Source organism: Bos taurus, chromosome 2 (assembly GCF_002263795.3).
Source record: "Bos taurus isolate L1 Dominette 01449 registration number 42190680 breed Hereford chromosome 2, ARS-UCD2.0, whole genome shotgun sequence".
Lineage (NCBI taxonomy): Eukaryota > Metazoa > Chordata > Mammalia > Artiodactyla > Bovidae > Bos > Bos taurus.
In genome coordinates this window covers 132,641,091-132,665,876 of record NC_037329.1, presented here as the reverse complement: position 1 = coordinate 132,665,876, position 24,786 = coordinate 132,641,091, and the positions used below count along the sequence as shown (strand labels likewise).

The following is a 24,786-nucleotide window of genomic DNA, read 5'->3' as shown; positions in this document are numbered from 1 at the left end:
TCTCAGCGCAGCGGCTGGCACAGCGTAGGCATTCGGGACACAATGATGATAGGAATTCAGAAATGAATGACACCAACTTAATTTCCAGCCACCGATGCCCCTTCTCAGAACTCACTTCCAGAAGTACGTTTGCGATAGACAGTGTTGTGAGAGTTTCAGGCGAACAGGGGAGGGACTCTGCCATACACATGCATGTATCTGCTCTCTCTCAAAACCCCTCCCATCCAGGCTGGCACATCGGCTACACCCCATGCAAAATGCTTTTGGTGTTAATAAAAATAAAATAAAAAAAGAAGTACATTTGCTTCCTGGACTGCTTCAATACTTTCCCTTCTGATCGCTTTCCTGCCCACATGTTTTCTTAGGCTCCCATCCCCAGGATCTGGGTCCAGGCTCCCGCCTCCATCAAGACTGAGGAGCCCAAGGATGCAAACAGTCAGGTTACTTAGTAGACTGTCAGATCCCGCAGAAAGTTCCGAGCTCAGGGCCGAGGTGGCTGCGATCCTTCCAGGCTCAGGGGATTAGCAAGGCCTGTGCAGTCAGATAAGGCCATGACCTGAATAATTCAGGACTCACATCTACCCCTGCTGGGATTCTTTGGGTGACTGCCCAGGCCCCTTTGGCAGGAGAGCCAGTCCCAGGCTCCAGGCTTTTGCTGGACTTCCTGCATCTGCCAGGAGAGCTGGGGGCTGAGCAGAGGGGTGCCCGGCTGGTTTTGGGCAGAAATTCCTCCTCCCCACCTCTGGGACTGCCTTCACTGCACCCTCTCATTCGCGGCTTTCGGATTCTGGAGGCCTAGAACCTGTTGGGATCTGCAGCCCTTGGACCCCAGTGCTGTGACTGGAAGTGGGGAGCCAGCAGGACCTGGGGCTCTAGACGCGGCCCAGTGAGGCTGCTCAGGAGAACAGGAGCTGAGGCCAGGCCAGAGAGGTCAGTGGTGGGCCAGGGGACTGCAAGCCAACCAGCGGGAGTGGGAGAGACTGAGAAAGTGGCATCTGAGGAGCCAGAGAGGGGTCCCTGGGAGGGGCAGGCAGGGCACAGACCCTGAGGGGAGATCCCTTGGGCTGTGGGGTCCTTTACCCAGAATGCATCAAACCTCGTGAGCCGTGTCGTTCATGTTTTAAATCTTATTTATTTACTTTTGGCTGTGCTGGGTCTTTGTTGCTGTGCACAGGCTTCCTCCAGTTGTGGTGCGGGGGCTTCTTCCTGTGGTGGCCTCTCTTGTTGCAGAGCATGGGCTCTGGGCACACAGGCTTCAGTAGTTGTAGGGCACGGGCTTGGTTTCCCTCAGCACGTGGGATCTTCCCAGACAGGGATCAGACTCGTGTGTCCTGCATTGGTAGGTAGATCCTTAACTGCTGGACTGCCAGGAAGTCCCAAGCTGTGTCATTCTTAAGGAGACAAGGCCTCACCTAAAAGCAGACAGAGGTTACCCAGAAGCTCATTCCTAAGATTAGGGGCAAAGCTGGGCAGGGTTATCACCACAGGGTTCAAGTTGGGACTTGTGTTCATGTTAATCTGACAGAATTTCTTTTAACTGAAACCACACAAAACTTTCCTCTTTGGGAAAATGAATCATCAACAACTATTTAACATTCCTTAACTTTTACTGAACACCCTCTGTGTGCCGGAAACTTTGGTGCTCACGGAGAGAAGACCAGAGATGGGGAAGACGCCACTCCTCGCCCTTGTAGGAAGGTCTTTCCTCTCCTTTCCTCTGTCTCCCCCTAGCCCTTTCTCCCTCGAATCCCAGGCCACCATCTCTGGAAGGCAATTTAACTTTGGGTTAAGTAGACATGGCTTTGGGTGTCAAATTTACGAGGTTCAATGCAGAGCTTTGCCACCTACCAGCTATCTGATTTGGGTGAGCCATATCTTGACCTTTGAACCTCATGGTCCCAATGGGCAAACTGCATCTGACAGTTGTGCCTGCCTCAGAGGATCGCTTTAAGGATAAATGAACTAAGCCACATAAAAAACTTAGCATGGTGTCTGTTCTTAATAAGCATTAGCTGTTCCTATTAGTCATCCAGCACACGTTTTTTTCTGGGTTCCTGGATGCTGCCAGGGGTAGAGATGAATAAGACACCCTCAAGGATTCATAGAGCCTAATTTGTTCATTGATTGATTGATTGATTGATTGATTCAGTTAGGCAGTCAATAAACATGTCTTAAGGGCTTCCCTGATGGCTCAGTGAGTAAAGAGTCCACCCTCAGAATAGAAGATACAGGAGACATGGGCTTGATTCCTGTGTTGGGAAGATCCCCTGGAGGAGGAAATGGCAACCCACTCCAGTACTCTTACTTGAGATTCCCAGAGACAGAGGAGCCTGGTGGGCTACAGTCCATGGGGTTGCAAAGAGTCCGACATGAGGACTGAGCGACTAAGCACAGCACAAGCCCTATGCTGGGTGCTGGAATGTCAAAGGAAAAGTCCCCAAGTTGCTCAGAGTCTGGTGGGGAGACGTTGTAATGGAGTGTGGCTGATGCTATGACGAGGGAGCTTGCAGGCTGCTGAGAGAGCACAGAGACAGGAAACTTACCCAGCTTGGGGCAAGGCAATGGGTTCAGAAGGTTTTATTTTAGCAAAGGTACACCTGATTTCCTTATTATTCTTCCAATTTACAGGCGTGCTTCTGTTCCAGGACCTTTGCATTTCCTTTACTTGGAAACTTCTTCTCCAGGTTCCTTATAGCCTGCTCCCTCCCTCCCCTCCTTCACGTCTCCTCTGTAGTAAGTCCTTTCCTGGCCACCCTATTAAACTGGTTACTACCACCACGAGCCCCCTCCCACCAACACACGTGCGCACACGCACACACACCACTCCCACTCCTCCTTTCCTGATTTTTTCTCCATAGCGTCTATCAATACCTAACAAATTCTGTGTTTTTCTTGTTGACTGTCTATTTCTGTCCACTCCTTACAGAATGCAAAGTCCATGGGAGCCACAAGGGTGTGGTTCTCATCTGTCTTAGTTCATTGCTCTGCCCCAGAACCAGAGCTCAGCACAATAGGTGTTCACAAAACAGTGACTGAATGATAAGTGTGGGAAGTCTAGAAAGAGGGGTAGGAGTGGAGGAAGAGAAGAAAGTGGATGGGGTAACAGGAAGGAAGGGAAGGAGGAGGAAGGGGGAAGAGAGAGGGAGGGGGCAAGAGGGAGGAAGAGAGGGCCATCGCACTGCGGACTGGAAAGGGGAGGCGTCAGTCTTCTTCCCGGCAATGCGTTGGGTTTTGGGTGGACCCAAGGCAAGCCTGGAAAGGGGTGAGCAGATCATGAGGGGCCACGTGCCTGATGGGGAGACAGATCTTCTGACTTCGGCAGCACAGAGGTTAGGACAATTGACCCAGGAACAGAAGGGGAAACCATGAGTTCTGCCATGCAGGTATCAGGGAAGGCATCTGGAAGAGGCAGCCCCTCCTTGTAAGCCAGGGGAAGGAGTTCAGATGTTCTGCTGGGAGCCACTGGCATTCTAAAGACCTGTCCTCATCTACCGGATCCTAACAGTTAGGGGTCGCATCACGACCTCTCAATTGAGCTTGGCATCTACTTCCTTACTGCCACATTCCATGTGAGCTCTGCTCACAGGAACGGCTCAGGAAGTGGTTGCTGGGTTGGGTTGGGGCTGAAAACAAGTGGAATGGCCTGGAATCCTGAGCACCTCAGGATTATGAGCCTAGAACATTGGGTCTTAGGTTTTGGGTCTTCAGAGCCACAGGTGGTCCTAGGGTTTCTTCTGCCTCCAAAAAAGAGGGGCCATTTCTGCATGGGAGAACAAGTAGGCTTTGCCAGGTGAAAAGGAGGGTGAAGAACACGCCAGGTGGAGCGAACGACAGAAACAGAGTCAGAGAGGAAGGCTAGTTCAGGGAATGTTTCTTGACAGCAAATAGTTGAACTGATTTTTCAAAGATAAAGGAAAACGCATTCTTGCTATCAAGTAGGTGTTTGGATTTGCATTTTTAGCAAAAGTTTTGGTGAAAGTTGAAGTTGAGTCTGTTACGTGTGTAACAGCTCAAGACAGGGCTGGCTGTGTGTATCTTTAGGGCAAGCAGCCAACTCACTGCTGTTGTTCAGTCACCCAGTCGTGTCCTACTCTTTGCGACCCCATGGACTGCAGCATGCCAGGCCTCTCTGTCTCTCACCATCTCCCGAAGTTTGCCCAAGTTCACATCCACTGCGTCAGTGATGGCATCCAGCTATCTCATCCTCTGACACCCTCTTCTCCTTCTGCCCTGAATCAAACGTGTATTCAGAGTTGATTTCCCTTGAGATTGACTGGTTTGATCTCCTTGCTGTCCAAGAGACTCTCAAGAGTCTTCTCCAGCACCACAGTTTGAAGGCATCATTATTCAGTGCTCTGCCTTCTTTATGGTCCAGCTGTCACAAGCACTGGAAGACCATAGCCTTGACTATACGGACCTTTGTCGGCAGACTAATGTCTCTGCTTTTCAACTGTCTAGGTTTGTCTTAACTTTACTGCCAAGAAGAAAATGTCTTCTGATTTCATGGCTGCAGTCACCATCTGCAGTGATTTTAGAGCCCAAGAAGAGGAAATCTGTCACTACTTCCACATTTCCCCCACCTATTTGCCATGAAGTAATGGGGCCGGATGCCATGATCTTTGTTTTTTTAATATTTCATTTTAAGCCTGCTCTTTCATTCTCCTCCTTCACCCTCATCAAGAGGCTCTTTAGTTCCTTTATTTGTAGCCAACTCATGTCACGGCTGAAATTCAGTGGAGCTGCTACTGCCTCCAGACTTAACTGATTCATCCATCCAATCATTGTCACTCCGCAAATGAGTACTGACTACCACATAAGTATTAGGCTTTGTGCTAGCAGCTGATACTGTCATGAAGAGCAAGACTGAGAATCTTCCTGCTCTCTTGTGGAAGAGGTAGGAGACAGACATCATAAACAAGTAAAAAAAAAATGCGTCAAAGAGAATTAGAGATAATGGGAAGCACTGCCAAGCTGTAGAAAGGTAAAATGGACATGAGAAATTGCTAAATAGAAATTACTAAATTGCTAAATTACTCAAGTTTTGCTAAGTTAATGGGAGAAGTTAAAGTTAGCTGAATGTTGATAACTGGCAGAAGTTTATAAAAGAAAAAATCCAGTTTACTAGTTTGTTGCATTGGAATATTTCTATGATTTGTTGGTTTAATCTTGAGAACTATGATCAGTGAATATGAAATCATTTCAAGTATATAGAATTTTCATTATTTGTACCTAAATGTTATTAGATAAATCATCTATAGGTTTGCAAAAGGAAAAAATTGTCAAATAATAAACTGCATACAACATAATAAAAAAAAGACGATGATAAGTACCATGCAGGGAAAAAAATGGCGCCTTATGGAATTAAAATTGTGATAAAATACACAGAACCTAAAATTCACCATCTTAACCATTTGAAGTACATAGTTCAGCGGCGTTAAGTATGTGTATAATGTTGTGCAACCACCACCATCCATCTTCTTAACTCTTTTCATCTTGTAAAACTGAAACTCTGCACCCTTTAAACATTAATTCCTCATTCTCCCTCCCTCAGACTCTGGCCACCATTCTACTTTCTGTCTCTAGGATGTTGATTACTCTTAAGTATCTCATATAAGTGGAATCATACCGTCTTTGTCTTTTTGTGACTGACTTATTTCAGAATTTCCTTCCTGTTTAAGGCTGAATATCATTGCATGGTGCCATATTTTGTTTGTTCATTGACTTGTCCATGGTCACTTGGATTGTTTCCATGTTTTAGTGATTGTAAAGAATGCTGCTATCATCCTGGCTGTACAAATATCTCTTTGAGACTCTGCTTTCAATTCTTTGGGACACATACCTGGAAGGAAATTTCTGGGTCATTTAGTAACTCTACTTTTAATTTTATTAAAAGTAGATATTAAGTAGATATTAAGAAGAGGTGGCAGGAATACACAGAAGTACTGTACAAAAAAGATCTTCATGACCAAGATAATCACAGTAGTGTGATCACTCACCTAGAGCCAGACATCCTGGAATGTGAAGTCAAGTGGGCCTTAGAAAGCATCACTATGAACAAAGCTAGTGGAGGTGATGGAATTCCAGTTGAGCTATTTCAAATCCTGAAAGATGATGCTGTGAAAGTGCTGCACTCAATATGCCAGCAAACTTGGAAAACTCAGCAGTGGCAACAGGACTGGAAAAGGTCAGTTTTCATTCCAATCCCAAAGAAAGGCAATGCCAAAGAATGCTCAAACTACCGCACAATTGCACTCATCTCACATGCCAGTAAAGTAACGCTCAAAATTCTCCAAGCCAGGCTTCAACAATACGTGAACCATGAACTTCCAGATGTTCAAGCTGGATTGAGAAAAGGCAGAGGAACCAGAGATCAAATTGCCAACATCTACTGGATCATCGAAAAAGCAAGAGAGTTCCAGAAAACCATCTATTTCTGCTTTATTGACTATGCCAAAGCCTTTGACTGTGTGGATCACAATCAACTGTGGAAAATTCTGAAAGAGATGGGAATACCAGACCACCTGACCTGCCTCTTGAGAAACCTATATGCAGGTCAGGAAGCAACAGTTAGAACTAGACATGGAGCAACAGACTGGTTCCAAATAGGAAAAGGAGTACGTCAAGGCTGTATATTGTCGCCCTGCTTATTTAACTTCTATGCAGAGTAAATCACGAGAAAGGCTGGGCTGGAAGAAGCACCAGCTGGAATCAAGATTGCTGGGAGAAATATCAATCACCTCAGATATGCAGATGACATCACCCTTATGGCAGAAAGTGAAGAGGAACTAAAGAGCCTCTTGATGAAAGTGAAAGTGGAGAGTGAAAAAGTTGGCTTAAAGCTCAATATTCAGAAAACCAAGATCATGGCATCTGGTGCCATCACTTCATGGGAAATAGATGGGGAAACAGTGCAAACAGTGTCAGACTTTATTGTTTTGGGCTCCAAAATCACTGCAGATGGTGACTGCAGCCATGAAATTAAAAGATGCTTACTCCTTGAAAGGAAAGTTATGACCAACCTAGATAGCATTTTCAAAAGCAGAGACATTACTTTGCCAACAAAGGTTAATCTAGTCAAGGCTATGGTTTTTCCAGTGGTCACGTATGGATGTGAGAGTTGGACTGTGAAGAAGGCTGAGCGCCGAAGAATTGATGTTTTTGAACTGTGGTGTTGGAGAAGACTCTTGAGAGTCCCTTGGACTGCAAGGAGATCCAACCAGTCCATTCTGAAGGAGATCAGCCCTGGGATTTCTTTGGAAGGACTGATGCTGAAGCTGAAACTCCAGTACTTTGGCCACCTCATGTGAAGAGTTGACTCATTGGAAAAGACCCTGATGCTGGGAGGGATTGAGGGCAGGAGGAGAAGGGGACAACAGAGGATGAGATGGCTGGATGGCATCACTGACTCGATGGACGTGAGTCTGAGTGAACTCTGGAAGTTGGTGATGGACAGGGAGGCCTGGTGTGCTGTGATTCATGGGGTGGCAAAGAGTCGGACACAACTGAGCAACTGAACTGAACTGAACTTTTAGTTTTTAAGGGGTTGCTGTACACAGTTTCCCACAGCAGCTGTACCATTTTACGTTCCTACCAGCAGTGCACAAAGTTCCAAGCTCTCCAAGCTACTCTTAAAGATTCAGCCAAGGCACCTCCTCTTTCAGAAGGCCTTCAGTAATCTCTTCATCCTGGGATGAGTTCCTTTAAGGGGCTTATACAGTGTTTACTGAGCAATTATTAAGTACTAGGCTCTGAACTCGGCACTTGAAACACGATTGTGGAAGAGATGGTTTCTGCTCTCAAGGCACCCCCTGTCCCATTGCTGATGAACATGTGGAGAGGATGGAACTCAAGACTGAGTTCTATGGCAAACCCTTAGAGAGCCCACCAGGCAGAGAGCAGCTGAGAGTCAGGGTGGGCAGAAGGAATGGGGAAGACCACCACGGCAAAGTCAAACACATGTTCAGTCTGTGGGTGTGGCCACTTCTCAACCCCAGAGCCAGGACTGCTAGATCTTTTAAGCAGAAGCTGGAAATCTGGATCTCAGGCTGAGATCTAATGTTTATACATCAGCTATTAACTCCATTTTTTAAAAGGAACTCTATAAGACAAGCAAAGCATTTCCAAGGGTTACATACTGCCCTGGGCTGAAACTATATAACCAAAGATCCAATTCGACTCATCAGTTACTGGTAATATGAGGTTGTAACTCTAAATCAGCTTTCACTTCTCCATCTGGTCTATAAGGAAATCATGTGACACTTTGGTGGATGTCCTGGGAAAATCCCGATCACTATGTCTTTATTGGGTTTCAACCTCTTTGTGTAATGGAAAATTCTTGGACTTAAGTGACAGGACAGGCTTAAGAGTCTGGTTCTACTTTTTACTAGGTGTGACCTTGGGCAAACTAACATCTGCCCCTCAGTTTCCTTACTGACAGAATGGAATCACTGTACCCCCACACGATTTTGTGAGGGTTAATGCATGAATTGGAGAAGACAATGGCAACCCACTCCAGTGCTATTGCCTGGAAAATCCCATGGATGGTTTCCCTGATAGCTCAGTTGGTAAAGAATCCGCCTGCAATGCAGGAGACCCTGGTTCAATTCCTGGGTCGGGAAGATCCCCTGGAGAAGGGATAGGCTACCCACTCCAGTATTCTTGGTCTTCCCTTGTGGCTCAGTTGATAAAGAATCCACCTGCAATGCAGGAGACCTGGATTTGATCCCTGGGTTGGGAAGATTCCCTGGAGAAGGGAAAGGCTACCCACTCCAGTATTCTGGCCTGGAGAATTCCATGGACTGTATAGTCCTTGGGGTTGCAAAGAGTCGGACGCGACTGAGCGACTTTCACTTTCACTTTCAAGGTCATGAACACCAAACTTGTCTTTTGCTTGTGGCACTATGGAAACTCACTGATACTGAGTTCTTCTCTTCTTTCTTCCTGAGCTGTTGGCCTTGTCATTTCTTCCAACAGGAATTACCAAAGTGGACAGTGTGTGTGATGAGTTCTATTACCTTGCAGAGACAGGCAAATGTCCTGTAGAAGGAGCAATCAGGGGAAACTTCCTGGAGGAGGAAGACTCAATGTAGACTTTCTGGCAGTGAGTCCCGGGCAATCCTATTCTATGTGCCAGCTTCCTGGGGGGCATCAAATAGTTTGATGAGACTAGGGGTGTTTCAGCCACCCAGGGCCTCAGGGCAAGACAGTATCTGGGTGTCAACGGCTGTCCAGGTCTTTGACCCTGGGCAAGACTTCATGAGACAGACACGCCAAGTGCCCAGCATGCTTACGGGGTTTTAATTCATTCCACAGACATGTCTTGTGGACCCTACCATGGGTTACGTCTTGTTCTGAGTGCTGGGGTCAGAAACTAACCAGAGAAGAATCTTGCATTCAAAAGTCTCCACTTGAAGTGTTTTGAGTGTTTTAATGCTGAAGCATGAATGATTGGTTCCATTACCAGAGATGGGGAGGTGGGAGGGGCTGAGTCATGGGGGACACAGTGAGTTTAGTTTTGGGGTTCCTGCAGGACATTATATAAATATAATTTATATATAAATAGAAACCAATATAATATTATTTATATAATTATAAAATATATTTAATAATTATATTTTAAAGTGTGGGCTTGGGGAGTGCGATGAGAATGAAGCTAGAGCCAGAGGAGTCATGCATTTACTCAACAAAGCTACCTAAGCACCTACTATGTGCCAGATGCTGGGGGTGCAGAAATGAAGCAGACCCAGAATGTACCTTCGTGGGGCTCTCAGTTTAGTGGAAAGACATAACAGCAATAATATTTATAGCAGTTATGATCAGTAAATACCTCCTAGATGCCAGGCACTGTGCTGAATCCCTCTGCCTGTCTCATCTCATCAAATCACAATTATAAAATGAAGTTGCTCCTGTTATTGTCCTGTTTTACAGATGGAAAAACTGAGACCTCAGGAGGTCAGGCGACATGAGTAGTCAGAGGTGACGTTCAGTTTTAAAGACTTCTCTGTCTGATGGGCAGCTCAGGCTCTTTGACCTGACATTGTCCTTTCTCCTCTGTGAATTCAGTCATTTGCACTCCACTCAATGGCACCCCACTCCAGTACTCTTGCCTGGAAAATCCCATGGATGGAGGAGCCTGGAAGGCTGCAGTCCATGGGGTCGCTGAGGGTCGGACATGACTGAGCGACTTCACTTCCATGCGCTGGAGAAGGAAATGGCAACCCACTCCAGTGTTCTTGCCTGGAGAATCCCAGGGACGGGGGAGCCTGGTGGGCTGCCGTCTATGGGGTTGCACAGAGTCGGACACGACTGAAGTGACTTAGCAGCAGGATTACTGTTGTGTGAGAGTTAGTGCCAGATGCTTCGCGGCCAGGGATTTTGGGGACAGTTCAGTTCAGTTCAGTTGCTCAGTCATGTCTGACTCTTTGCGACGCCATGGACTGCAGCACTCCAGGCCTCCCTGTCCATCACCAAATCCAGGAGTTTACTCAAACTCATGTCCGTAGAGTTGGTGATTCCATCCAACCATCTCATCCTCTGTTGTCCCCTTCTCCTCCTGCCTTCAATCTTTCCCAGCATCAGGGTCTTTTCTAATGAGTTAGTTTTTCACATCAGGTGACCAAAATATTGGAGTTTCAGCGTCAGCATCAGTCCTTCCAACGAATCTTCAGGACTGACTTCCTTTAGGATGGACTGAGTGTATCTCATTGCAGACCAAGGGACTCTCAAGAGTCTTCTTCAACACCACAGCTCAAAAGCATCAATTCTTTGATGCTCAGCTTTCTTTATACATCTGTGTATAAATATGACCTTAATCCCTGTACAGGGATAACCCACCCTGTGAGAGAGGTAGAGAGGGGGGAGCAAGTCCTTTGAAAACATCTGCATTTGAGGGTTAACAGAGACAGGGGGTGAGCCGCAGGAGGGCAGAGGGCACACTGTGGCTTCTTGAAGACCAGAGGGAATGAGTTTCAAGTAGGAGGAGGTGGTCAGTGGGATGGAGTATTTGGGAGAAGCCCAAGCTTGGGCTAGACCAGGTTTGGGGGGACCCTTGGCTGCTGTCTTAGGGATGCAACAGAATGCAGGTGCAAGGGGTTCAGAAGGGAGGAGGTGATGGGCAAGAAGAGGTGTCTCTGTCCTGAGTTTTGGTTTTTAGGAGAAAAAGAAAGCTGGAGAGAGGTCGGCAGAAGCAAGGGATGTTTTCTTTTTCGGGGGTGGGGTGGGGCTTCCTTTCGTTTGGTTTAGAGTGAAGAGGCTGGTGTATACCTGTAGGCAGAGGGAGGAAAAGAGGCAGAAAGAGAAATGTGAAAGAACAGAGAGGACTTTTCCCACGGAAGGTAATGCCCTTGGACACACTGTATTTATTTATATTTCCCAACCAGAAGGGAGGCTCCTGGGGGCTGGGTGTCTGTCTTATTCACAGTGGGTCTCCAGCAACAATCTGGCAGGGAGTAGACACTCAATAAATACCTTCCATATTGAGATGAGTTTGCGGGGTTCCAGGGCATGGTGCTGGTTTTGTCTAGGTCCTGGGAAGAGAAGGGTTCATGAGGGTCCACGGAGGGGCTTTCTTTCTGATGCTGCTGTCATGGTGGGAGAGAGAGAGGAAAGAGTCAAGGGCGGAGGGAGGAAGGAGCTCACATCTTCTCAGTAAAGTGTGTGTGTGTGTACGTGTGTGGGCAGGGGGATGTCAGGGAAAAATGGGCTATTGCTGGAGAAGAACCTTGACCATGAGTGGCCTCCATGTCTGTCCTGAAAGCCATCCAGACCCCTGACTTTGGGTCAGGAAATAGCTGCCTCTCTACACAGAGAGGGAAAAAAATCCCCAGGGGTCTTGAGGGGTGGAGTAAGGTTTCCTGTGTGTTACTAGGAAGCCTGGAGTTGACGCAGGCAGTGTGGGAAGTGGGCAGGGAGGCCCTTAAAACCAGCTGGGCCCAGTTCCTGCCTCTGCTCCAGCCCAAGACCAGAGAGAAGGTGTCGCTGGTGAGGAGCCTCCTTGGGGGCTGCTTGGCCTGAGGCGGTGGGGGAGGGCACTCAGAGGGAGGGGCTGTGAGAGGGCGAGTGGCCTCCCCCAGGCGTCGGAAGGTCCCAGCAGCACCATCTGTGTAGCGGGGGCTTAGCGCTGATGGTCCTTGTCAGGTGAGAGGCAGGAACGGGCTGGGGGCAGGATCCTGGGAGCAGGGAGGCTGCTGCCCGTGGACTTGGAGAACCCGTCCCCTCGGTGACCCGGCCGCTTCCCGGCCCCCACGTGTCCATGCTTCTGTCAGGCTGTCTCCTCTCTCCGCATTTCTCATTACCGCAGCCTCTGCTCCACTCCACAATTATCTCTTGGCTTCGCTCATTCTCCTCCGTGGTTGCTTGATAAAAATAGTCAACCCCACGTCCTCCTCCTGGAGCCTGGGCTTCACGGATGGTCCACTTTTCCAGCCTTTGCCACTTTCTCCGTCAAGCATCTTTTGCGAGTGTTCAGAGCCCTCTCTGTGGGGCCTGGTACAGCTCCCTCAATGCCGAGCCATGTCCCAAGATGTTCGGATGTGCAGCTAGGATCTTGGCTTTCTTCAAGTATGTTGAAGCCCACGGATCAGGAGATGGTTGCATTTGAGAGACAGTTTGTTACAGTTTCCGAGAGAAGCGGACACACTGCACCTTGCAGGGCCACAGGGGAAGCACCAGGGTTTTCTCAGGAGGCAGAAGAAATGAGGGAAAACCTGGCCTGGGTGGTGTGGAGAAGGCAAGACAGGGCAGGGTAAGCAGTTGAGGACTGGCCAGCTTGCACACTTTCAGCAGACTTCAAGCTGTAGGGGTGATCCCTGGTGGTCTGGTCCTGGCCCTGGGGTGATTCAGGCCAGGGGATATAGTAGCTCAGAGTGTGAGAGTGACATAGAGGAGGTGGTTGGACAAGGGAGTTTAGGATCTGTTGGTCTGCATTTCAAAGCCTTGTTCACAGAAAAGCCTTTTGCTTTATCTAAGAATCAGCTAGTCTTGGAGGGGCTGAGCCTAGCAAGGTCCCCAAGATGTCAAAGCATCATGAAATACAGAAAATGAGCAAGATGATTAATACACAGAGGCTGCTTGGAAGCAGTGGAGGAGGGTCAGTCAAAGGATAGAGTCATGGTCCCAGGCTGAATCCTTGGGCATCTCACTTCCCCTTCCTGAGGCTCCATTTCTTCATCTGCAAAATCAGCAGTGGGTATTCTCTCACTCAACAAATGACTGTTAGAGGGTAGACCACACCAGCAGCTTTGACAGTCCCCACTCATTGGAGCCACTGGCAGGTTTAAGGGGACATGGACGGTGTCTGGAATGTCTTAGTTGCCCGGTACATGGCAGCTGGCGTCCACTTTCTACCACAGCCCCAGGAAGCAGTGAGGAAGATTGGCCTGGAAGGTAGGGTCCAGGGTCATCTTCATTGGCTGTTTAGAGCTCTCAGAGCAGAAGCTGTGGGTGGACAGAACCCCCAGGAATGTTCCTGGAACTCAGAGGAGCTTCTGGACTAAAGCTGACACACAGAGGCCAGCCCAGCAGCTGGGAGCCCTCGGAGATGGAGGTTGTATGTTTGGAGCCAGGCCTTGGGAGGTGCCAGGGGCTTGGGGCAGAGGGCCAGCAGAGTGATCACTGAACTGAGAGATCAGAGAAGGCAGGGCATCAGAGTGGAATCCCAGCAGACTGCAGGCCAGCCAAGCAGCTCTGGGTGAACAAGGGCTTTGGGATCGAAGGAGGAAAGGGAAGCAGACAGCCATCAGCAAGAAGCTCTTAAGAGGCAAGTTAGAATCCATCACCAGCCCAAGACACGAGGAATTTCCCTTGCCTTCCGGCGTGATTTTTATGGACTCTGGGTTAGGGATTCATGTATTTGCCAAAGGGAGATGCTGGGGAGGGAAGCTGGGGTCTCCAGGCCCATGGGGTAGAGCTTGTGAAGGACCCCGATCCTCTCAGCTCAAAGGAGAACACACCCCTCTGGGCAGGGAGGACGTGTGGAGCAGTGAGGGGTGCGCCAGGCCTGGGTTTGAACCCCGCCTCCAGTTTTTGCCGGCTGTGTGACTCCTGGCAGGTGGTTTCAACTCTCTGAGTCTCTGTTTCTTTTTCTTCTTCTGTTCAATTTGTTTAGTATTTATTTGGCCGAGTCAAGTCTTGGCTGCGGGACGTGCAGTCCTCGTTGGGTCATGTGAGATCTTTCACTGTGTCACACGGACCGTCTAGTCGTGGTCTCAGGCTTAGTTGCTCCACAACGTATGGGTCTTAGTTCCCCAACCAGGAATTGAACTCAAGTCGCTTGCATTGCAAGGTGGATTCTTAACCCCTGGGCCACCAGGAAAGTCCCCGAGTCTCCATTTCTTTACTAGCAAAATGGGAACTGTTGGGGAGGAAGAAATTCTCTTCTACCCAACCTAGAAGTTCTTCTGGTTGGTCTAAGGATCAAATCAGCATCAGACAGACTAACAGACGAAATGAAACAAAAATTTTGTAACATGTATACATGGGAGAGATCCAGGAAAACAGAGACTCACCAAAATGGCCCAAACCCTTACCTTAAATAACCATCTTCAGCGAGAAAGACCAAAGAGGATGTTGTGTGTAGTGGTTTGGGACTTCAAAGGGGAAGAAGGCAAAGTTGGAAAGGCAAATGTTTGGCATCCAAATGTTTGCTGGGCCTGCGGAGAACCGTGGAACACAGGTGGACTCTGATCCCTAGGCCCCATCAAGTTCCCCCACCACACCTATTCCCGGATTTCTTGCACATGTCTCTGCTGATAGCTCTATGCCTGGAACAGACTCTTTATCTAAATTCTTGAGGCAGCCAAGGGGGAAGTAAAAAGAAACCTTCTGCTTCTTAAAAATAACCAGCCTAAATTAATCCCTACACCAAAGAGACATGTTTTGGGGTACACATTTTTCTCCCTTAGAACAATGATACTTACCCTTCATAACTGTTGTGCACAGCCAGGGCTGACTTATTTTTTAGGTAGACACAGTGCCTGGGGCCTATGAAACTGCTTTAATTTTTTTTTTTTTTAAAGAAGCAGAACTTCTTAACATTTTATTTTATTTTTTTACTTTCTTGGCTGCACTGTATGATGTGGGATCTTAGTTCCCCGACCAGGGATCAAACCCATGCCCCTTTCACTGGAAGCTCAGAGTCTTCAACACTGGATTTCTAGGGAAGTCCTAAGAATATTTCAATTTTAAATTCTTTTAAAGTCAGGAGAAAAAAATAAATATAATATCATGAATGTAGAAGAGTGAATCCAGCCTGGATTGCATTTGTTTTTATACCAACACAGCCATAAAATATAATTGGAAAACAATTTTCAAGGAGGAACAATTGGGTTTGGGGCATTTCTGATGGGAAAATTCTCTCCCATCTCTATGGGGACAACACCCCACGGGTGCCCCTTCTCCTCCCAGAGATCTCCTGGGTCAACTCCTTGAGGTTTTTGCCTCATCTTTTCAAGCTTCAGTTGCCTGTTTACTGCCCAGCATGAGAGGGTGGGGCCTAGTGGGCCACGGAGCAGCCCTCCTTAGCCAGGAGCGGGGTCCGAATAGGCCATGAGGACCTCTGCTGATTGGCGTGTCATGGGCTGTGTTTTCTTTTCCAGAACCCTGGAGATGAAGGGCCTCCTCATGCTGGCTTGGTTCCTGGCTTGTAGTAAGTGCTTGCTCTGAGAGCCCTGAACTTGTGGACAGTAAGGTAGTGGGAAGGAGACCAGTCACAGAGGGCCTGGAGACTTGATTCTGAATCTTGGCTCTGCCCTGAACATGTCAGTTTCAGCAAGAGCCTTCACCTCTCTAAGCCTCTGTTTCCTCATCCTTGACACAGGATAATTGCTGACAGGCCAGGCTGGGGCAGGATCCCAGGAGGAGATGTGGATAGATGGTGCTATGTGGAGGATATGGGGCTTGTAGATGTGGGAGGCAGATATTTTACTTTGATGCCAAATAAAAAGAAAAATAAAGCTATCAGAAAACAAGACTCTTATAGCAATACTCCATTCCACGATCCTGGACATTCTCTGCTCAGGCCTGTCCAGGTTTTCTGCACACCCCACCTGCTCCTACCTCCCACCTAGAGGTGACAGCCCAGTGTAGGGGAGCTCGGCTTTAGGTCTCTCCTACAACCCCTACATGACCTACATTACCAAGCACACAGCCTCTGACAGGCTGTCCTGTTGATGCCTTTCCAGATCCCTAGAGACTGCAGGAGGAGCGGGAGGCCAGGTGCAGGGAGAGGGCCTCCGGCACACTGTAAAACCCTGGGCAAGGCACCCGCCCCTCTGAGCTGCAGTTTCCTATCTGTGAGATGAGGGAGCTGGCTTCAGAGATCCCTGCAGGTCCCACGCTGTTCTAGGATTCTGTGCCTCCTGCTTCAAATAGTATTCGTTTCAGGGAGGGAGGGGTGTGTCATCAGGAGAGAAAGGAAGTGCCTTCTGCCTACTGCATATGGATACCATATTCATTATCCCCAATATTCCTTGGTCACTCACTATGTGTCTGTCACTGTGCTTGGAAAGTACATACCTTACCTTGTTTCAACCCTCATGGTGTCTCCAAAAGGTAGGCATTCATTGTAGGGCCCCCATTTTGCAGATGAGGAAACTGAGGCTCTGAGAGATGAAGTGATACTCTGCATTAGCGATAGAGCTGGGACCTGAACCCAGTGGCTCATTCTCCACATCCAGACTTCTAACCCCTCCTCTACACTGTTTGCCTTCAATTTTCTCATTCCTTTCTCATGAGTGGGAAGGATAAAAAAGGGTCATCTTGGTCCCTCCAAGCCCCAAGGTGAAAGAAAGGGTGGGAGCATGCGGGAAAGTGGGAGCAGGCATGCCTGGGTTTCATCCGGGGACATGGCTGTCTTTCAGGTGTGCCTGCTGTCCCAGGGAGCTTGCTGGACCTGAAGTCGATGATTGAGAAGGTGACTGGAAAGCCCGCCCTGAAGTACTATGGCTTCTACGGCTGTTACTGTGGCTGGGGGGGTCATGGCACCCCCATGGATGGGACTGATTGGTGAGCCAATTGTCATAACTTCCCTTTAGGCTCCAGGCTCTGTTCCCACATGATCTCATTTAATTCAATATCAATTCTGAAATATGAGCGTTTAAGCACCATTTTATAGATAAGAAAACGGGGTCTTAAAGAGGTTAACTGACTTGCCCAAGATGTATCCAGTAACTTCCAGAATCTCAGTGGCTAATGTATCAGTTGACTTACCACTACATAAAAAAAAGACCCCCAAATGTAGTCGCTTAAAACAATGACAGCCATTTATTTGGCTAAGGTTCTGCCACTTGGGCAAGGCTTGGTGGGATGACTTGTCTCTGCTCCACCTGGCTTCAGCTTGGGCAGCCCCGCTGAGGCAGGGTGATCCAATTTCTAGAAGGTTCACTCCTAAGGCTGGCAAGTTGTTGCTGCCTACTGGCTGGGAACTTAGTTGAGACTATGGGCCAGGGGCCTCAGTTCCTCTCCCTTAAGCCTCTCTAAGGCTGTATGGACTTCCCCACAGCCCGGTGACTCTCGGGTCCCCAGGGGGAGTGGTCTGGAGCTGCATGACCAGAGAGCATGGCATTTTTATGATTCAGCCTCTGAGACGCTATTGCATCACTTCTGCTGCTCTCTTGGTCTAGGCAGTCACAACGGCTTTAAGATGGAGACGGCCGAGTTTCCACTTCTTGATTGGGAAGTGGCAGTGTTCTAGAAGAACATGTGAGGTGGGAGAGATTGCTCTTTGCAAAATACAACCTGCAGGGTTACCAATTCTTATACAGCTAAACATGTATAATGAGATGGGATGTTTCCACAAGTGAAGGGCACATGGAGTGGGAGTTTACAGACCAGACAAGCAGTGACAGGAAGCTAGAATGTTCTATGTGATTATGGATTAGAGTTGAGACTTCAGTAGAAACTCCTGGCTAGCTTAGTACAGGAGCTTCCCCGGTGGCTCAACAGTAAAAGAATTCACCTGCAATGCAGGAGATGTGGGTTCAACTCCTGGGTTGGGAAGATCGCTGGAGGAGGAAATGGCAACTTACTCCAGCATTCTTGCCTGGGAAATCCCATGGCCAGAGAAGCCTGGCAGGCTACATTCCATGGAGTCTCGAAAGAGTTGGACATGACTTAGCAACTAAACATAAAATTTAATATAGATGCAGATGATTACATGTAGAAATATGTAAATATATGTGTGTATCCATGGGTCAGTACACACACACATGTGTTTTGCTCTGTCAGCTGAAAGGCCCTAAAAGAAACAATGCTCCAGAAGCAGCAAGCAACGCCCAGCGCCCACACCTGGTTCCCAAACTTTTCTCCAAGAGAGGACCCCGGGCTTCTTGGATGGATGACCGATCCAAGGAGTTGGGCAGGAAGTATGCAAGATGGACCAGAGCTTTTTGTAGTGCCCCAAAGTAAGGAACTGCTAAGTCACTTCAGTCGTGTCCGACTCCGTGCGACCCCATAGACGGCAGCCCACCAGGCTCCCCCGTCCCCGGGATCCTCCAGGCAAGAACACCGGAGTGGGCTGCCATTTCCTTCTCCAATGCATGAAAGTGAAAAGTGAAAAGGACGTCGCTCAGTCATGTCCGACCCTCAGCCACCCCATGGACTGCAGCCTACCAGGCTCCTCCGTCCATGGGATTTTCCAGGCAGAAGTACTGGAGTGGGGTGCCATTGCCTTCTCCGAAAGTAAGGAAAGCCTTGAACAAAATAAACCTAAACCAAACCCCACATTGATGAGAGTATGTCAAAGAGCATAGGAACCAAACAAGGGCGCTCCCAGTGGCCAAAACGGGGGCAACATAGGCTGCAAAATACACCCATAACCCGTCTTGAGAAAAGCATCAGCAAAGTCCCAGTAGGAGAGCACCCTACAAAAGACTTGACTGCCATTCCTCCAAACTGTCAAGGTCATCAAAAACAAGGAAGGTGTGACAAAAATGCCATGACCAGGAGGAGCCTAAAGAGGCAGGACAACCGCGTGTGATACGGTGTCTGTACCTGATACTGGAATGCAAAAGGACATTTGGGTAAACACTGAGGAAATTAAAAAAACAAAAAACAAAACTATGGACTTCAACAATTAAGGACCCAACAGTGATATGTTATTATTTAGTTAATGCTTATTTAATCATTTGTCAATATTGGTTTGTTGGGCTTCCCTGGTGGCTCAGTAGAAAAGAGTCCGCCTGCTAACGCAGGGAATGCAGGTTCGATTCCTGGGTCGGGAAGATCCCCTGGATAAGGAAAGGGCAACCCACTCCAGTATTCTTGCCTGAGAAATCCCTCAGGCAGAGGAGCTTAGTGCTACTGTCCATGGGGTCGCAAAAGAGTTGGGTATGACTTAGTGACTAAACAACAACCAGCAAATTCATTTGTTCGCTGTAACAAATGTATTATACTCATGAAAGATGTTGATAATAGGGGAAACTAGTGTGGGGTAGAAGGGGGCATTTGGTACAATCTTCTCAATTTTTCTGTAAATCTAAAAAAAAAAATACAGTTGTCCATGCCTATCATCCTTGAAGTTTAGTTTTTGCTCACTTAACTATGTGAATCACGTATCAATTCCAGGACCCAGGTTTCTCCTGTCTTGTGGCTCTCCCTATGGCCTCAGAGCCCTTAGCTGGGACATTTCCTTCCTGCTGAGATGGAGAGAGAGAGTGGAGGACCACAGAGTGGGAGGTTTCTATGGGTAGGTCTAGAAGTTCTGTGCATTTCCCTGGCCGACAGGCTGTCTAGTCATGTGACCACACATACCTGCAAAGGAGGCTGGGAAATGTAGTCTCCCCATGGGCCCAGGAGGAGAGAGCCAGCCTGTGAACTGGTACAAGTGTGGGGCAACCCTAATGGAAGGACTTAGCCACTATAAGATACTTTCTTGATCAGACCTTAACCAACATGGTGGCTTCTGCTCAAGGCACAGATGCCCTTTGCTTGGGATCTGAGGCTCTTGCATCGACAGGTGCTGTTGGAAGCATGACCACTGCTACGCCCAGATGGAGACACAAGACTGTGACGTCTTGACACAGGCCTACAGATACAGGGTTGCGTGGGGCTTCATCATCTGCGGTAAGGCTGGGGCCTCCATTCGGGTCACCCGAAGAGCCTGGGTTCCTGCTGTCTCTGAGGTCAGCTGTCCCGAGAGCTCAGCCAGTCTATATCTGGGTGGGCAGAGATGGGGGCAAGAGAGGCAGGATTATTGCAGCTGTGTCTGACCTCCAAGGACAGGTTGAAGGGTCTTAGGCTCAACATGTTGTAGGAGTCAAGCGCTCTGCATATGTCCTTTTGCTTGCTGTGGGTGGGTTTAATGTCCCCATTTTACAGATGAGGAAACAGACTCAAAAAGGATTGCCAAGCACACACAGCTAGAGTTGGGATTCAAGGTCAGGTCCATCTGAGTTCAAAGTTAAATCTGGGGATGGCCTCTCCTCTCTGAGAACTGGAGTTTCTCCAGAGCCAGAGCTGTCTCCACCATCACACTGGGAACTCTGGAGGGTATCTGTGTTCTCCATCAGACTGGAGACTCCCTGAGGGCAGGAGCTGGGTCTCCCTGGGCTCAAACCTCACCCTGGGCTGCTAGTGGCTGTGCCCCTTCCATCCGATGATGCACCCTCAGCATAGAAGCTGGGATCCCTCCTCAGGCTGAGAGTAGGAAGGAGACTGGGGTGTCCACTCAGGCTAGCAGGAAATCTTGCTCCAGGGCCAGCCTGGAGTCAGTGTCACAGAGCGTCTGTTTGCTTTCTCATCCTGCATTTGGCATCCTGTTTGCAGAACACGGGTCCCGCTGCCAGCAGCAGCTCTGCGCATGCGATCAGAAATTCGTCTACTGCCTGAAAAGAAACATGAGGAGCTACAACCCTCTTTATCAATACTTTCCCAACTTCCTCTGCACCTAGTCGCCCTCAGAGAGCTCCTCCTGGGCCAGGAAGCTTGCTCCCCTCACTACAGCATGGAGCTCACCTGCTCTGTTGGGCTTCCCAGGGAGCTTCCAGGTCTGGAGTCTCAATGGTCCCACTGGGCTTGGAGGACCCCCACACCCACACTTTAGCCACCAGCGAGTCCCAGGAGAGTGACTCATGTCACTAGATCAAGAAGGCCAAGGCCTTCTTGCAAGAATACCTGCTCTGGTGCTGAAAGCTCACCCTTGACTCCAGGCCGGCCATGTGTCTCCTCATCCCTGAAGATCAGTCTCATTTCCCCAGGAGGGTGGCTTTCCTGGGATGTGTTAACTTTTCAGTTCCACAATCACTGTCAACTTGCAGAGAATTTTTACTCAAGTAGAATCAAAAGTGACTCCCATAATTCTGCTACAGAGATATTAAATAAAATTCCTTTTCAAGACTAACAATAACCACAGATATTTCCCCCACCATGGGGGATTGCCTGCATCTCTTTCTTGGCTGTTGGGGGCAATAGACTCAGTGTTAACCATGCTGTCCCAGAGGATAAAGGTGCAGATTAGTAACTAGAAGGCTTCCTGGGATGGGAAGGATTGGAATGAGTGCCAATCCTTCTCTGGGGTTCATATTAAGCCTCGGGGATCCTCTCGAGCCAAGCACTGGACCTCATTCTTCCTCTGGTGGGTGGGGAGAAGGTGACCGACAACTGTGCCATGGTGGGCTTCCAGCCAGAGAGCACCTCATTTGAATGCCAGCTTGGCTTCTCCAGCTGTGTGGTTTCAGGCTCATTACTCAACCTCTCTGATTTCTGGTCTTTTTTTTAAAGAAATTGTAATGTTTCTTATGATGTAAATTGGGAACCCCAAAGCTATCTTGATGCACCTGGGAATGCTGAGGTTTTCCCACAATGCTGGAAATGCTGGGATTTCCCAGAACAAGACATTGAAAAATTAGAGTTTTTTAAAAATTTATTGTGGGTTTGACCTTTGTTGGCAAAGTGATGTCTCTGCTTTTTAATACGCTGTCTAGGTTAGTCATAGCTTTGGCAACTAGACACCGGATTCTAGTCTGACTTTGCATATATCCTGGGTGCCCTTGGGCAGGCCTCTTGACCTTCCTGATCTCAGCTTTCCAAGTGCAGGTCTGAGAGATCATTTTAATCATGGCCCCCTCCATTGGTGGGTGGTGACATGCGTTTAGAGGGTTGCATCTGGAGTGCATGTGTGCACAGGCTTGTTGTGCATGCGTGTGTGTGCATGCTCGTGTCAATAAAGCACAAGTCATAAAGTGCTGGTCCAGCACTTTGTGTTTCTATCCTGGGCGTGTACGTGTGGGCGGACTGGGTCCAGGTGTCAGTTTTATAACACTGTACGGTTGCCGTCAAAACCATCTGAGAAACCCTTGTTCACGTGACCGCTCAGGACCCGCCTGGCTCTGAAGCTGCAGATGTCTAAGTGGCTTCCATGTCTTAGCCTTAATTATATGAAACCTCATAAATGCTTCTCCCGTGGGGCTTGATACCTGACTCCCTCATCTTCTCTTCAAATATTAGATCAGGACCAAGCTTCTTTTTTAATACTAAACTTTCATTTTGTATTGAGGTATAGCCGATTAACAATGTGTGACAGTTTCAGGTGGACAGTGAAGGGACTCAGCTGCACATATACATGTATCCACTCTCCCCCACTGTGTGATGCAGCAGGTCCTTTTGTCTGTGGATCGCCAAGCCTGTGCTGGGATCAGTCTCTGAATGTTCAGTAACTACTCAACAAAGGAACAGGACACAAACACAGGTGTGGCACGGGGTTGGAAAACAGAAATCCAAGCCCCTGAGTTTCAATCACGGGGAGCTAGCGTGTAAGGGCTTTGGATCAGACAGGGATGCATAGAGCAGCTTGGTGTGTTTCCTCGCCATGAGCCTTCTGAGCTATGATTTCATTCTCTAAGCCTCGGTTCTCTCAGCTGTCAAATAGCTAATAACACCTTCTCACTAGGTTGTTTTGATATCATATTTGAGGATATGATGCACTTAAATTACCTACTGCAGAGGCTGGCACTCAATCAATGGCATGTGGCATGGGAGAGGACCACTAAACCCAAGCCTGAAAGTTTTGACTCCAAACACAAGCCCTGCGGGCGGAGGTCAGTGTCTAGGGCAGAAGGTGGCCCTCTCCTCATCTTCCCAGGCTGCCCGGCGAAGCTTTTACCACAATGGATGTAGCGATCGGCAATGCTGCGGCTGTGGTGGTCCCATCTGGGGTAGCACCAGCGAGCTCTCTGGAAGGAGTAGCCACAGCTGTGGGAGAGGCAGCATCCATGTGGAGCCCCGAACAAGCGGGCCCTGCAGCCCATCCAGGGGCTGTGCGTTCCTGCACGCCCAGCCTTTGACTGGGCTGTGCTCTGAGCCTGGAGCACCTGTCCCCACACCTCTCCCACCCTCCAAAGTGAAACTGTTAGTCGCTCAGTCATGTCCAGCTCTGCAATCCCAGGGACTGTAGCCCACCAGGCCCCTCTGCTCATGGGATTCTCCAGTCAAGAATGCTGGAGTGGGTTGCCCTCTCCTTCTCTAGGGGATCTTCCTGACCCAGGGATCAAACCCTGGTCTTCTGCATTGCAGGCGGATTCTTTACCTTCTGAGCCACCAGGGAAGGCCTCCCATCCACCAAGGTCCAGCTCACACGCTGACTCCAAGTGACAGCTGTCCCCGCTTCCCCAGCAGAGGGCATCGTTCCTCTTCGGGGTCCCCACAGAGAACCAGTCATTTGTCTTCTTAAACATGGGTCGTTAGTTCTTCAATGCATACTCATGGAGCTCCTGTTTGTGCTGGGCATGGCTGGGCCCAGGGGACACAGAGATACAACAACAACAACAACAAAAGCATATAAATCTCTTTCACAAGAAGCTAGGTCTAGGGAAAGAGACAAACATACAACGGAGAAACACTCCCCGTGAAGGGGTTAAACCAGGACACATCTAAGCAGGAAGGTGGTGGGCTAAGGCTTCAGGCCAGCCCCCTCCCAACAAGATTCTACTCCGTCTTCACCAGGGCAAACAGAGTACGGACCCTGGACATAAAGGACCCAGACCTCGATGAGGTCACTCAGTCCACCTGCCAATACAGGGGGCCTTGTGACTCTGGCTCAGAGACCACAACTTCACACAACTGCTTCAGGGTAGGAAGGGTTAAGCATTTCATCCCAGTGGGAGAAAGCTCTGCACAGGTGAATCCCACGTCTTCTAAGGCTCCCCTAGGGACTGACAGATAGAAGGGCTGCCTCAGAATCACCTCTGGTTAAAAACACAAATCCCCAAGCTGAATCAGCACTTCTGGTCTGGGAACCAGAAATCTGTATTTATAAATCTCCTCCAGGGTGAAGCATATAGTGGTCAGGTGTGGAGACACTAGGAAGTTGTACAGGTCACAAAAGTTGAGCAAATTCTTACTTGACATACTCACATGTTATCTATGAGAATAGCTGATGTCAGCCACAGGGGCTGGGACAAGCTGTGGTCCTGATTTTATATATTTCTAAATTTGTGACAGGGCCCCCAGGTATGAAGGTATGTTCTAATGAGAACAGAATTGTGAATCACTGCCTTTGTGCCCCGAACACATGTATATCTTGTAAGTCTCTCTTTTAATTGAAAAGTTTATTAATTTTTTTCATATTTTATGGTAGGGGAGTCTCTTCCAAAGTGTTACTCACTCTCTGCCTTTTAAAGGTGTTACTTCATTACTGGCAGAGATTCTCCCTGCCCAAGCTTTATCAGGCTCCTCTAAGTCCTTTACTGAAGGGATGCTGTCCTTGGACTTTGTCCTCCAGAAGAAGAATCATAAGGCAGTTGAGTGAGAATCCCCGACCCTGGATATCTGATCAGATTTCCCATCCCCAGGTGA

At 48.5% G+C, this 24,786-nt stretch overlaps 1 protein-coding gene across 4 annotated transcripts; it reads left to right on the top strand.

The window, feature by feature from the left end:
* The first annotated feature begins 663 nt into the window (after positions 1 to 663).
* PLA2G5 (phospholipase A2 group V) lies at positions 664 to 21,343 on the top strand. Of its 4 annotated transcripts, NM_001193052.1 has the most exons (6): positions 739 to 930; positions 13,272 to 13,383; positions 15,594 to 15,643; positions 16,857 to 17,001; positions 19,952 to 20,058; positions 20,761 to 21,336. In NM_001193052.1, exons 3-6 carry the CDS (start codon positions 15,604 to 15,606, stop codon positions 20,883 to 20,885), a joined length of 417 nt encoding a protein of 138 aa, NP_001179981.1. In that variant the 5' UTR covers positions 739 to 930; positions 13,272 to 13,383; positions 15,594 to 15,603; the 3' UTR covers positions 20,886 to 21,336. The 4 variants fall into 4 exon arrangements, with proteins under 4 accessions (XP_005203299.1, NP_001179981.1, XP_005203298.1 ...); XM_005203242.5 differs by lacking the exon at positions 13,272 to 13,383 and having other exon boundaries at positions 664 to 930; positions 20,761 to 21,343; XM_005203241.5 differs by lacking the exons at positions 739 to 930; positions 13,272 to 13,383 and adding an exon at positions 11,925 to 11,979 and having other exon boundaries at positions 20,761 to 21,343.
* Positions 21,344 to 24,786: the final 3,443 nt, after the last annotated feature.

Coding starts and splice junctions, on each gene's coding strand:
- PLA2G5 (XM_024977849.2), top strand. Junction 15,644..16,856: donor GGCTTGGTTCCTGGCTTGTA/GTAAGTGCTTGC, acceptor GCTGTCTTTCAG/GTGTGCCTGCTGTCCCAGGG. Junction 17,002..19,951: donor CCCATGGATGGGACTGATTG/GTGAGCCAATTG, acceptor TTGCATCGACAG/GTGCTGTTGGAAGCATGACC.